This window comes from Macaca mulatta, chromosome 9, assembly GCF_049350105.2.
Source record: "Macaca mulatta isolate MMU2019108-1 chromosome 9, T2T-MMU8v2.0, whole genome shotgun sequence".
NCBI lineage: Eukaryota > Metazoa > Chordata > Mammalia > Primates > Cercopithecidae > Macaca > Macaca mulatta.
In genome coordinates, this window is record NC_133414.1 from 53,040,605 (window position 1) to 53,055,980 (window position 15,376).

Here is a 15,376-nt window from a genome sequence, read left to right on the forward strand (position 1 = left end):
CTGCACAATAGTAGTTATCTATGCACCATCTATTAAAAGTAAGGGTCTTTATTGTCCAGCAGCCAGGCCCAAAATTACATTTCAGAGTTTGCTACTTAGGACCACTTCTGGAATCAGGAATCTGAATCCGAGACAGAGAATTTGCTATAATGGACACTGTGTATGCTACCTGGATCCTCGCTTACAGACCAAGGCACCCGTTGCCCTAGTTGCCAAGAGTGTTGCCTGCTGATGGCTCAAAGGAAAGTCTTTTCCCAAGATTTTCCTTCTGCTGAAAAGAGCTGCCTCACCCAAATCTATGGGCCTTTGTCAGGGGCAGCCTACATTCTGTTAGTGCTCTAGGTGAAGGTACAAGGGCCTAGATCCCTTGCCTTGATTCAGTAAGACTTTAAAAGGCTATCCCAAATCTGAACTCCCTGGAATTAGATAAAGCTTTAATTGCAATTGCATCACAATTCAACTTTTTCCTCCACTCTTACTTCCCTAAAGGTATTGTTACTGAGGACACTCATCAATAAAAACTTTTGCATACAAATCCCTGCTTCCCGGGATTACATGGCTAAGACAAGTGCAATAAATTTGCTAAAAAGTGCTCTGGAGAAATATAATTATAAGGAGTAGAGGAAGGCAGGATTGGACAGGGGAAAAGGTTGACCTCTGGGGCAGCTTCAAATCTAACATTAGGGATTCCTATGGGGAACTTTGTAGCTATAGCTGGAACTGCCCCTCAGAATTTTGTTAAATTGTCATAAGGGGGTCATTGACAGTGACTAGCCATTGTTGTCACTTAGGAAACATCATGCTTGAGTGAAGCAGTTCTGAAGTTGAGAACACTTTCCAATGAGAGACACAACTGTGAGCATCAGGAACAAATATTTCGACAAGCTGAGGAATGAGTTCACTGACTCAAAAGCAATTTTGAAAGAGTACCAGGTGTTCACTATAGTGTATTATTGTATACATTTTAATATTTCCATATTAGCTAACAATATTAAAATGTATATAGATTACAAATAATCATAAGCAAAACTCAATATGAGCCTTTCTGCCCTTAAGATCTATATACATAACTATTCTAGCTAGCAGTCTATCAATCTTATTTATTCTTCAAAATACAAACCTCTGATTTTGTCGATCTTTTGTCTAGTTTCTTGTGTCTCAATTTTATTCTGTTCAGCTCTAAATTGGTTATTTCTTTTCTTCTGCTAGCTTTGGAGTTGATTTGCTCTTGTTTCACTATTTCCTCTAAATGTGATGTTAGGGAGGCATGTGGCCAGGCACTAGTGTGTGTGCACCATCTTCCACCCCCTGCCCTCCTAAAATATAAAAATTAAAAATTAAATGTGATGCTAAGTTGTTAACTTGTGATCTTTCTATCTTTTTGATGTGCATGCGTAGTACTATAAACTTTCCTTTTAAGGTGGCTATAACTGTGTCCCAGGTATTCTAATATGTTGTATCTTTGTTTTCTTTAGTTTCAAGGAATTCTTGGATTCTGCCTTAATTTCATTCATTGTTTACACAGAAGTTATTCAGAAGTAGGTTGTTTAATTTCCACTTAATTTTATGGTTTTGAGTAATCTTCTTAGCATTGATTTTTATCTTTGTTGTGCTATGGTCTCAGAGTGTAGTTGGTATGATTTGACTTTCTTAAATTTGCTGAGAATTGTTTTATTGCCAATTGTGTAGTCAATTCTAGAGTATGTGCTATATGCGGAAGAGAAGAAAGTATATTCTGTTGTTTGGAGGTGGAGAGTTTTGTAGATGTCTGTTAGGTCTATTTACCCAAGTGTTTAATCCAGGTCCCAAATATCTTTGTTAGTGTTCTGCCTTGATGATCTGTCTAATACTTGGCACTTTTGTCTCACACAGTGACATATTGAAGTCTCTCGCTGTTATTGTGTGGTTATCTAAGTCTCTTCATAGGTCTCTAAGAACTTGTTTTATGAATCTGGGTGCTCCTCTGTTGGCTTCATATATATTTATTTTCATATACATATATTTTATTTTAAAATGTTGTGAGTACATAGTAGGCATATGTATTTATGGGATAAATGAGTTATTTTGGTACAGGCATGAAATGCATAATAATCACATCATGGAAAATTGCATCTCCAAACCCTCAAGCATTTATCTTTTGTATTACAAAAAATCCAATTACATCTCTTAGTTATTTTTAAATGTATGATTAAATTATTATTGACTATAGTCTCCCTTTTATGCTATCAAGTATTTTTTTTTTTTTTTAGGTTCTAGACACTGTGATCTGGGCTTTTATTTTTACCTTTTAATTTACATTTACATTTACAATTTCTTTTTTTCTCTTCAACTTTTATTTTAAGTTCTAGTGTACATGTGCAGGATATGCAGGTTTGTTACATAGGTAAATGTGTGCCATGGTGATTTGCTGCATAAATCAACCTATCATTTAGGTATTAAGCCCAGCATCCATTAGCTATTCCTGATGCTCTCCCTCTCCCCACGCCCGCACAGGCCTCAGTGTGTGTTTTCCCCTCCCTGTGTCCATGTGTTTTTATTATTTTTTATTTTTTTATTATTATACTTTAAGTTCTAGGGTAGATGTGCACAATGTGCAGGTTTGTTACATATGTATACATGTGCCCTGTTGGTGTGCTGCACCCATCAATTCGTCAGCACCCATCAACTCATTATTTACATCAGGTATAACTCCCAATGCAATCCCTCCCCATAACCCTCCCCACAATAGGTCCCGGTGTGTGATGTTCCCCTTCCCATTTCCAAGTGATCTCATTGTTCAATTCCCACCTATGAGTGAGAACATGCGGTGTTGAGTTTTCTGTTCTTGCAATAGTTTGCTGGGAATGATGGTTTCCAGCTACATCCATGTCCCTACAAAGGACATGAACTCACCCTTTTTTTTGGCTGCATAGTATTCCATGGTGTATATGTGCCACATTTTCTTAATCCAGTCTGTCACTGATGGACATTTGGGTTGATTCCAAGTCTTTGCTATTGTAAATAGTGTCACAATAAACATACATCTGTATGTGTCTTTATAGCAGCATGATTTATAATCCTTTGGGTATATCCTCAGTAATGGGATGCCTGGGTCAAATGATATTTCTAGTTCTAGATCCTTGAGGAATTGCCATACTGTTTTCCACAATGGTTGAACTAGTTTACAATCCCACCAACAGTATAAAAGTGTTCCTATTTCTCCACATCCTCTCTAGCTCCTGCTGTTTCCTGACTTTTTAATGATTTCCATTCTAACTGGTGTGAGATGGTATCTCATTGTGGTTTTGATTTGCATTTCTCTGATGGCCCGTGATGATGAGCATTTTTTCATGTGTCTGTTGGCTGCATACATGTCTTCTTTTGAGAAGTGTCTGTTCATATCCTTTGCCCACTTTTTGATGGGGTTGTTTTTTTCTTGTAAATTTGTTTGAGTTCTTTGTAGGTTCTGGATATTAGCCCTTTGTCTGATGAGTAGATTACAAAAATTTTCTCCCATTCTGTAGGTTGCCTGTTCACTCTGATGGTAGTTTCTTTTGCTGTGCAGAAGCTCTTTAGTTTAATTAGATCCCATTTGTCAATTTTGGCTTTTGTTGCCATTGCTTTTGTTGTTTTAAACATGAAGTCCTTGCCCATGCCTATGTCCTGAATGGTATTACCTAGGTTTTCTTCTAGGGTTTTTATAATTTTAGGTCTAACATTTAAGTCTCTAATCCATCTTGAATTAATTTTCATATAAGGAGTAAGGAAAGGATTCAGTTTCAGCTTTCTACTTATAGTTGGCCAATTTTTCCAGCACCATTTATTAAATAAGGTATCCTTTCCCCATTTCTTGTTTTTCTGAAGTTTGTCAAAGATCAGATGGCTGTAGATGTGTGGTATTATTTCTGAGGACTCTGTTCGGTTCCATTGGTCTATATGTCTGTTTTGATACTAGTATCATGCTGTTTTGGTTACTGTAGCCTCGTAGTATAGTTTGAAGTCAGGTAGCGTGATGCCTCCAGCTTAGTTCTTTTGACTTAGGATTGTCTTGGCAATGCAGGCTCTTTTTTGGTTCCATATGAATTTTAAAGCAGTATTTTTCCAATTCTGTGAAGAAGGTCATTGATAGCTTGATGGGGATGACACTGAATCTATAAAATACCTTGGGCAATATAGCCATTTTCATGATATTGATTCTTCCTATCCATGAGCATGGTATGTTCTTCCATTTGTTTGTGTCCTCTTTTATTTCACTGAGCAGTGGTTTGTAGTTCTCCTTGAAGAGGTCCTTCACATCCCTTGTAAGTTGGATTCCTAGGTATTTTATTCTCTTTGAAGCTATTGTGAATGGGAGTTCATTCAGGATTTGCCTCTCTGTTTGTCTGTTGTTGGTGGATAAGATTGCTTGTGATTTTTGCACATAGATTTTGTATCCTGAGACTGCTGAAGTTGCTTATCAGCTAAGGAGATTTTGGGCTGAGATGATGGGGTTTTCTTAATATACAATCATGTCATCTGCAAAGAGGGACAATTTGACTTCTTCTTTTCCTAACTGAATACCCTTTATTTCTTTCTCTTGCCTGATTGCCCTAGCTAGAACTTCCAACACTATGTGAATAGGAGTGGTAAGAGATGACATCCTTGTCTTGTGCCAGTTTTCAAAGGGAATTTTTCCAGTTTTTGCCCATTCAGTATGACATTGGCTGTGGGTTTGTCATAAATAGTTATTATTTTGAGATACATTCCATCAATACTGAATTTATTGAGAGTTTTTTTCATGAAGGGCTATTGAATTTTGTCAAAGGCCTTTTCTGCATCTAGTGAGATAATCATTTGGTTTTTGTCTTTGGTTCTGTTTATATGCTGGATTACATGTATTGATTTGCATATGTTGAAGCAGCCTTGCATCCCAAGGATGAAGCCCACTTGATCATGGTGGATAAGCTTTTTGATGTGCTGCTAGATCTGGTTTGCCAGTATTTTGTGAGGATTTTTGCATCGATGTTCATCAGGGATATTGGTCTAAAATTCTCTTTTTTTGTTGTGTCTCTGCCAGGCTTTGGTATCAGGATGATGTTGGCCTCATAAAATGAGTTAAGGAGGACTCCCTCTTTTTCTGTTGTTTGGAATAGTTTCAGAAGGAATGGTACCAGCTCCTCCTTGTACTTCTGGTAGAATTTGGCTGTGAATCTGTCTGGTCCTGGACTTTTTTTGGTTGGTAGGCTGTTAATTATTGCCTCAGTTTCAGAGCCTACTATTGGTCTATTCAGGGATTCAACTTCTTCCTGGTTTAGTGTTCAGAGAGTGTAAGTGTCCAGGAAATTATCCATTTCTTCTAGGTTTTATAGTTTATTTGCATAAAGGTATTTATAGTATTCTCTGATGATAGTTTGTGTTTCTGTGGGGTCGGTGTTGATATCCCCTTTATCATATTTTATTGCATCTATTTGATTCTTCCCTCTTTTCTTCTTTATTAGTCTTGCTAGGGGTCTATAAATTTTGTCAATCTTTTCAAAAAACTAGCTCCTGGATTCATTGATTTTTTGGAGGGTCTTTTGTGTCTCTATCTCCTTCAGTTCTGCTCTGATCTTAGTTATTTCTTGCCGTCTGCTAGCTTTTGAATGTGTTTGCTCTTGCTTCTCTAGTTCTTTTAATTGTGATCTTAGGGTGTCCATTTTAGATCTTTCCTGCTTTCTCTTGTGGGCATTTAGTGCTCAAAATTTCCCTCTACACATTGCTTTAAATGTGTCCCAGAGATTCTGGTTGTTGTATCTTTGTTCTCATTGGTTTCAAAGAACATCTTTATTTCTACCTTCATTTTGTCATGTACCCAGTATTCATTCAGGAGCAGGTTGTTCAGTTTCCATGTAGTTGAGCAGTTTTGATTTTCACAGTCCTGAGTTCTAGTTTGATTGCACTGTGGTCTGAGAGACAGTTTGTTATAATTTCTGTTCTTGTACATTTGCTGAGGAGTGCTTTACTTCCAACTGTGTGGTCAATTTGGGAATAAGTGAGATGTGGTGCTGAGAAGAATGTATATTCTGTTGATTTGGAGTGGAGAATTCTGTAGATGTCTATTAGGTCTGCTTGCTGCAGAGTTGAGTTCAATTCCTGGATATCCTTGTTAACTTTCTGTCTCGTTGATCTGTTCAATGTTGACAGTGGGGTGTTGAAGTCTCCCATTATTAATAAATGGTAGTCTAAGTCTCTTTGTAAGTCTCTAAGGACTTGCTTTATGAATCTGGGTGCTCCTGTATTGGGTGCATATATATTTAGGATAGTTAGCGCTTCCTGTTGAATTGATCCCTTTACCATTATGTAATGGCCTTCTTTGTCTCTTTTGATCTTTGATGGTTTAAAGTCTGTTTTATCTGAGACTAGGATTGCAACCCCTGCTTTTTGTTGTTTTCCATTTTCTTGGTAGCTCTTCCTCCATCCCTTTATTTTGAGCCTATGTATGTCTCTGCATGCGAGATGGGTCTCCTGAATACAGCAGACTGATGGGGCTTCACTCTTTATCCAATTTGCTAGTCTGTGCCTTTTAATTGGAGCATTTAGTCCATTTACATTTAAGGTTAATATTGTTTTGTGTGAACTTGATCCTGTCATTGTGATATTAGCTGGTTATTTTGCTTGTTAGTTGCAGCTGTTTCTTCTTAGCATCAATGGTCTTTACATTTTGGCATGTTTTTGCAATGGCTGGTACCGGTTGTTCCTTTCCAAGTTTAGTGCTTCCTTCAGGGTCTCTTGTAAGGCAGGCCTGGTGGTGACAAAATCTCTAAGCATTTGCTTGTCTGTAAAGGATTTTATTTCTTCTTCACTTATGAAACTTAATTTGGCTAGATATGAAATTCTGGGTTGAAAATTCTTTTCTTTAAGAATGTTGAATATTGGCCCCCACTCTCTTCTGGCTTGTAGCGTTTCTACCGAGAGATCTGCTGTTAGTCTGATGGGCTTCCCTTTGTGGATAACCCAACCTTTCTCTCTGGCCGTCCTTAATATTTTTCCCTTCATTTCAAATTTGGTGAATCTGACAATTATGTGTCTTGGAGTTGCTCTTCTCGAGGAGTATCTTTGTGGCATTCTCTGTATTTTCTGAATTTGAATATTTGCCTGCCTTACTAGGTTGGGGAAGTTCTCCTGGATGATATCCTTCAGAGTGTTTTCCAACTTGGTTCCATTTTCCCCCTCACTTTCAGGCACCCCAATCAGACGTAGATTTTTTCTTTTCACATAATCCCATATTTCTTGGAGGCTTTGTTCATTTCTTTTTCCTCTTTTTTCTCTAGACTTCTCTTCTCACTTCATTTCATTCATTTGATCTTCAATCATTGATACTCTTTCTTCCAGTTTATTGAGTAGTTACTGAAGTTTGTGCATTTGTCACATAATTCTCATGTCATGGTTTTCATCTCTGTCAGTTTGTTTATGGCCTTCTCTGCATTGATTATTCTAGTTATCCATTCTTCCATTCTTTTTTCAAGATTTTTAGTTTCTTTGCACTAGGTACATAGTTCCTCCTTTAGCACTGAGAAGTTTGTTCGACCGAAGCCTTCTTCTCTCAACTCGTCAAAGTCATTCTCCGTCCAGCTTTGATCCATTGCTGGCGATGAGCTGCGTTCCTTTGGAGGAGGAGATGCACTCTGATTTTTTGAATTTCCAGCTTTTCTCCCCTGGTTTTTCCCCATCTTTGTGGTTTTATCTGCCTTTGGTCTTTGATGCTGGTGATGTACTCATGGGGTTTTGGTGTGGGTGTCCTTTCTGTTTGTTAGTTTTCCTTCTAACAGTCAGGACCCTCAGCTGCAGGTCTGTTGAGGTTTGCTTGAGGTCCACTTCAGACTCTGTTTGCCTGGGTATCAGCAGCGGAGGCTGCAGAAGGTAGAATGTTGCTGAATAGTGAGTGTTGCTGTCTGATTCTTGCTCTGGAAACTTCATCTCAGTGGTGTGCCCTGCCATGTGAGGTATGAGGTGCCAGTCTGCACCTCAGTTGAAAATGGAGAAATCACCTGTCTTCTGTTTTGCTTGCGCTGGGAGCTGGAGGCTGGAGCTGTTCCTATTCAGCCATCTTGCTCAGGATGCCATCTATAAGTATTAGGTCTTATTCATTCTATCTATTTTTTGTACCCATTAACCTTCCCCACCTCGCTGTCACCCTGTTCCCCACCCTTCCCAGCCTCTGGTCACCATCCTTCTACTCTCTATCTCCATTAATTCAGTCATTTTAATTTTTAGTTCCCACGAATAAGTGAGAATATGTGAAGTTTGTTTTTCTGTGTCTGGCTTATTTCACTTAACATAATTACCTAGTTTCATCCATCCATGGTGTTGCAAATGACAGAATCTCATAATTTTTTATGGCTAAATAGTACCGCATTGTGTATACATACCACATTTTCTTTATCCATTCATCTGTTCATGGACACTTGGGTTGCTTCCAAATCATGACTATTGTGAATAATGCTGCAATAAACATGGGAGTGTAGATATCATTTTGATATACTGATTTCTTTTGTTGTGGGTATATACGTAGGAGTGCAATGGCTGAATCATAAAGTACCTCTATTTTCAGATTTTTGATAAACCTCCAAATTTTTCTCCTAAGTGTTTGTACTAATTTACAATCCCCCCAACAATGTACAAGGGTTCCCTTTTCTCCACATCCTTGCCCACATTTACTATTGCCTGACTTTTGGATAAAAGCCATCTTAATTGTGATGAGATGATATCTCAATGTAATTTTCATTTGCATTCCTCTGATGATCAGTGATGGTGAGCACTTCTTCATAGGCCTGTTTGTCATTCGTATATCTTCTTTTGAGAAATGTCTGTTCAAACTTGTTTTCCCATTTTTAAATCAGATTATTAGATATTTTCCATTAATTTACTCCTCTTGTCTAATTGCTCCAGGTAGACATTCAGTACTACGTTAAATTACAGTGGTGAAAGTGGACATCCTTGTTGTGTTCCAAATCTAAGAGGAAAGATTTTAATTATTCCCCATTCAGTATGATATTACCTGTGAGTCTGTCACATATTGCTTTTAGTATGTTAAGGTATATTCCTTTTACACTCAGTTTTGGGGATAATTAAGTATTCTTATTGAATTGAACGCTTTACCATATGTAATGCTGTTCTTTATCTTTTTTGATTGTTGTTGGTTTAAAGTCTGTTTTGTCTGAAATTAGAATAGCAGCTCCTGCTTCTATTTGTTTTCCATTTGCTTGGTAGACTTGTCTTTATCCTTTACTTTGAGCCTATAGGTGTAATTGCAGGTAAGATGGGTCTCTTGAAGACAGCATACATTTCACTCTTGCTTCTTTATCCAGCTTGCCATTCTATGCCTTTTCATTGGTTCACTTAGCTTATTTACATTCAAGGTTAATATTGATATGTGTGGATTTGATTCTGTCATTATATTGTTACCTGGTTATTAAGCAGACTTTATTGTGTAGCTCGTTTACAGTGTTTACATCTTTCATGGAAACATTTTCATAGAAGTGTGGAGATAAATTATATTATGGCTAGAGGCCATGATGGTGGGAGCAGTCATAAGAATTATTGTATTGTGATGAGTGTATGTAAGTTAAATGAGCCACTTATCAGTAAGACTGATAATAGGATAATGGCTAGGGTGACATCATATGAAATTGTCTGGGCCATAGCTCATAATGCATGGATTAGTGCATATTTTGAATTAGATGCTCATCCTGATCATAGAATAGAATAGATGGTTCGGCTTGATGTGGCTAGTATAAATAAGAGGCCTATATTAAAATTAATTAGATGATCTGGTATAGGGAGGGGGTTCATAAGAGGAGAGCAATAGAAAGGGCTATTGTTGGAGCAGTAATATAAAGAATAATAGTAGATGGTGAGGGCTGTAAGAGTTCTTTGTTGAAAAGTTTTACTGCATCAGCAAATGGTTGAAGCAGCCCAGAGGGGCCTACAATGTTGGGTCCTTTGCATAGTTGTATGTAGCCTAAGATTTCTCATTTGATGAGCGTAAGGAATGCTTTAGTGATAAGAGTGGGGATAATGAGTAGGAGAAGGTTAATTATAGCATGTAGTTAAGAAGAGGAGTTCAACCTCTGATTACAAAGTTTTAAGATTTGTGCAATTGCTGGGCTCTGCCATCTTAACAAACCCTGTTCATGGGTAGTGTGTGTGATGATTTTTTAGAATGAGATAGCCTCCTCTATGGAGTGAGGGCACTTTATGAAAGGGATCCTATTTCTCTTGTCCTTTCGTGCTAGGAGAAATGTTAAATAGACAGAAACCAACCTGGATTATACTGGTCTGAACTCAGATCATGTTAATCGACTTTAATCATTGAACAAATGAACCCTTAATAGTGGCTACACTATTAGGATGTCCTAATTTAACATCGAGGTCATAGACCCTATTGTCAATATGAACTCTAGAATAGATTGTGCCGTTATCCCTAGGGTACCTTACTCTGTTGATCAAATTATTGGGTCAATATGTATTAACTCACCTAGACTAGTGTGGTCGTAGTGTAGGTTGCTCAGAGGTTGAATTATGCTCCTAGATCACCCCAACCAAAATTTTTAATGCAGGAATAGTAGGCTATAGCCTGTAGGCTTGTTTGAGTTTTAATTTGCATTAATGAATGAAAGCTCTGTAGGGTCTTCTCATCTTATTTGTTTATATCTGTCTCTTCATGGATAGGTCAATTTCACTGATTAAAAGTAAGAGACAGCTGAACCCTCCTGTGGCCATTCATACAAGTCCCTATTTAGGGAACAAGTGATTAAGTTACTTTTGCACGGTCAGGATACTGCGGCCATTGAACAAATGTCACTGTGCAGGCAGTGCCTCAAATACTGGTAATGCTAGAGGTGTGCTTTTGGTAAACAGGTGGGGTATGATTTGCCAAGTTCCTTTTACTTTTTGTAATCTTTCCTTACAGCATACCTGTGTTGGGTTAACAGTGTAAATAATAGGGTGTTTATTATATTGTTCATTAATATTAGGCTGTTAACTGTCAGTGGATTATTCTGGTCTGATGTAAGCTCATGCAATGGAGAACATCTTCACGTTACTTATACTAACATTATTGCTTCTATTAAGTAATAGATTAGTCCAATGTGATGTTAAGAATTCAGTAGAGTGATTAGAATTTAAGATAGTTAGATGTTAAGCTTAAACACTTTCTTAATTGGTGTCTGCTTTTGGGCCAACTGTGGTGGTAGTATTTTTTATTCTCTGTAGGAAGGTTGTTTCCTAGGGTCTAAAGAGCTGTCCCTCTTTAGACTAACAGTTAAACTTACAGGTAGATTAAGTAATTCTGTGGGTGAGCTTCAAGTTGAACTAAGAGTCTATCTTGGACAACCAGCCATCACCAGGCTCCGTAGGCTTATCACTTCTACTCATGAATCTTTCCACTATTGTGCCACATAGGTGAGTGTGCTCTTTCAGCTATTCTTGGGTAGCTTGGCTGGTTTCGGGGAACTTGGCTATAGTTCTCTGTGTAAAGTTATTTCTGGTTAATACATTATGCAGAAGGTATAAGGGCTTGTATTTGCTTTTTAGTGCTTGATGCAGTTCTTTCATCTTTCCCTTACGGTACTATGTCTATTGTGCCAGGGTAAAAATTTCTATTGCCTATATCTTTGTTTAAGGTAAATGGTTTGATTAAGATAGTTTGATAATATTTTCACAGAAGCGTGTAGTTAAGTTTCATAGAATGTATATGTAGTTAAGTGTGTTTTAGTGGTGGCCAGTAACAGTCTGTTGTTTTCATATTGAGCACTCCCTTAAAGATCTCTTATTGCTCTACCGTAAAGATACATCCTTGTGTATGTTCATCACAGTACTATTCACAACAGCAAAGATGTGGAATCAACCTAAATGCCCATCAAGGGTAGACTGGATCAAGAAAATGTGGTCATATACACCATGACATACTATGTGCCCATAAAAAAGTATGAGATAACGTTTTTTGCAGCAGCAGCATGCATGGAACTGGAGGCCATTATCTCAAGTCAACAGAAAACCAAATAATGCATGTTCTCACTTATAATTAGAAGCTAAACATTGAGTACACAAGAACACAAATAAAGGAACAATAGATATTGGGGCCTACTTGAGGGTAAAGGGTGGAGGAGAGAAAGGATCTAAGAACTATCTGTCGGGCACTATGCTTATTACTGGAGTGACAAAATAATCAGTACACCAAACCCCAACGAAGTGCAATTTACCTAGATTACAAACCTGAACATGTATCCCCTGAAACTAAAATAAATTAAAAATCAAAAATCCATAAGCATAACCAAGTATCAATTGTAATACTTTAGAAAAATCTAATAATTTATTGGGGAAGCAGGGTTTTTCATTTTTGTTTGTTTGTTTGTTTCTGGAGTCGCCCAGGCTGGAGTGCAGTGGCGCAATCTCGGCTCACTGCAAGCTCCGCCTTCCAGGTTCACGCCATTTTCCTGTCTCAACCTCCCAAGTAGCTGGGACTATAGGCGCCCGCTACCATGCCGGACTAATTTTTTGTATTTTTAGTAGAGATGGGGTTTCACCGTGTTAGCCAGGATGGTCTCGATCTCCTGACCTTGTAATCCACTACAGTACTAATATATTTGGCCAAATACCACCAGTCTAGATATTGCTGTGAAGATGTTTTTTAGATACAGTAAAGAGTTAAATCAGTAGACTTGGAGTAAAGCAGATTACCTTCCATAATGTTGTAGGCATCATCCAATCAGTTGAAGGCTGTAAAAGAAAAAGACTGAGGTCCCCAAAGGAAGAGGAAATTCTGCCTCCAGACTCAAGCTTCACCATCAGCTCTTTCCTAGGTCTTTAGCCTGCTGACTTGCCCTGAAGATCTCAGACTTTGACTTGCTAACCTTTTGCACTGAGTCACAACACACGAGCCAATTCATTAAAGTAAATATTAAAGTACATCTCTCTAGGTAGGTAGGTAGATAGATAGAACACACATACTCACACACACATACACATACTTACGTGTGTGTGCGTGTGTAAATATGTATATACACATATATGAGCTTTTCTGGTGTTTATGTTGCTTAAGGATCTTTATGCTTCTTAAATCTGTGACTTAATGTGTTCTACCAGTTTCAAAAAATTATCTCTTCACATATTTCTTTTAGCCATAAAACATCTGCTAAAGGGCTAAAAGAAATTAAATTTTAAACACACTTGCACCCCAAACGCACACAGAAATACTAGTAACAAACTGTAGAAATGAACCCTGAAAGTATAATCTTGAAATACAAAGAGTTCTTCAGAGTTATATGTCTAGGTGGAGGGAAGGGAAGGAAAAATCAGAAGTACTAAATCTAAAAGAAGGTCATGAAAGAGAGCAAAAGGAACACAAAAGGTAGTCAATAGAAAACCATAGTAAAGAGTTCATTTAAATTCACGGTAGAAAACAAAATGATGGAAAAAGATGTATCAGGCAAAAGCTAGCTTGAAAGAAACCTTGTATGGCTATACTAATATGGTACAAAGTATACTTGAAAGAATAAACATTGGTATTGACAAAAAGGACTTTTATGAGTCTAAAATCATCAACTAAAAGAAGATGTATAATTCTATATTTACATGCTCCTAATAATATAGTCACAAAATAAGTAAACTCAGAACTTTCAGAAATAAAAAGAGAGGCATATCTGCAGTCATAGTTGGTGATTTTCACACACTTGACTCAGTAACTGATAAAATATTTTGGTGTGGAAAGAACTTGCATATGCTGTTGGTTAGAGAGTAAATTGGAACAGTCACTTTAAAAGACACTGACATTGTTCATTGAAGTTGAATATACACATAGTCTATGGCCAGAGATTTTCCTTACAGGGTATTGCCAATAGAATATCAAGAAATATGTACAAATGTTTACAGAAGCTACAGTTGTAAAAAGCAGACTGTAAATAACTCAAATGATCATCTATTGTAGAACTAGGAAATTGATTTGGATTTCATAATGATGATGATGGATTATCATCAGCAGGAAGAAAGAATGAACTAATATTATGTGCAATAATCTAAATGAATCTTACAAACATAATGATAGGTGAAATAAGTCAATTACAAATAATTCAAACCATATCATTCTATCAATAGAAAATTCAAAAAAATTCAACATAGTCTTATAAGTCAACATGCCAGCTATATTTGGAAAGAGACAATAGCTACTGGAAGAGAACACAAGGGAAGTGCTTGAGATTTAAATAAGGTTCTATTTTCCTGAGACATGGATAGCGGCTTTAATGGGTAATTTATCTTTGTGATAATTCAGTAAGCTTCTACTCATGAATATTCCCACTTAAGAGTTGAACACTTTATTTTATCCAAAATCTATTTTCAAGTTAAAGCATGTGATAGCATTTTGCAAAAAAAAAAATGATTTTCTTAATGAATTTAATCATGTTCTATTGAATCATCACTTTCAAGTTCTATTCCTGAAGACAGGCTTGGTGTACCCTTTCAGGGCATTCAGCAATATTCTCTAGTGAGGTCAAACTGAAGACACACTAGCAAAGCATCTTAGAAATTATATGGATTCCTTCCTGAACTGCCATAACATCAGTTTTGCTTACACTTGTGTTTTATACAGCATGTGTTAGGACTTATGATGTTGTCTGAGTATATATTTGGGTGTGTAAAAAGATTATCTGGTACCTTGGCAGGATTTCAGCCTTTTGTCTACATGTCATGACATAAAGTCAACAGTGAGGAAATATTTCTTTCCTGCTTTGATAGATAAAAAATCTTATTGTAAATCCTCAAAAAAAAAAAAAAGTGAGCATTTTCTGGTTTCCCCTGCCACTTACTACCAGTAGCTAAGAAATATGTTCTTTTCCCCTTCTAGATGTTTTTCTCTTATTAGCTTTTTCCTGCGGTTCCATCTTGTTAGATGCCTAGACATGCATACTTCTGTTCCTCTCCTGCATTCACAATGAAGGATGTGTATGTGCGTGGAGAGGCACAGGAGCCTGTGTTGTGGAGAGGGCAAAATCTCTCCTAAGTGGAGATTCAAGCATCTGGGAGTTTCTTTTCAGTCTTTCCCTATTTTCTTACTATAACAGAAATAAACAGTTTCTACTTTTATGGAAGGAACCACTCTTATTTAAAACTACAATTTTTGTATTTGTGTCAGGTTTCTGTCTGGTTTGTGTTGGACAAAAAGATTGTCCAGTGTGTATTTTATAGTTTCACAGACTTTATTCATCCTAGTGGACAAAGGCAGGTAAAATAAATGTTTTTCATTTTATTTTTTTCTCTGCAAAACTGTACTTTCAATAAATGATTGATTCTTAAATAGATGGTGATAACTTTTCTAGTGCAGAAATAAAGTCCACGCAACTTTCATAAAACTTGGACCATACCTTTCAAAGTTCTCCTCAAG

The 15,376-nt window shown here is 37.1% G+C and overlaps 1 protein-coding gene and 1 pseudogene across 1 annotated transcript; both read right to left on the reverse strand.

Moving 5' to 3' along the window:
- Nucleotides 1–10,112: 10,112 nt before the first annotated feature.
- Nucleotides 10,113–11,653, reverse strand: MTRNR2L7 (MT-RNR2 like 7). The gene is given in 1 exon segment (NM_001195085.2): nucleotides 10,113–11,653. A coding segment is annotated over 1 exon segment (75 nt). The 5' UTR covers nucleotides 10,720–11,653; the 3' UTR covers nucleotides 10,113–10,644.
- Nucleotides 11,654–13,101: 1,448 nt separating this feature from the next.
- Nucleotides 13,102–13,235, reverse strand: LOC114670265 (small nucleolar RNA U3; annotated as a pseudogene).
- Nucleotides 13,236–15,376: the final 2,141 nt, after the last annotated feature.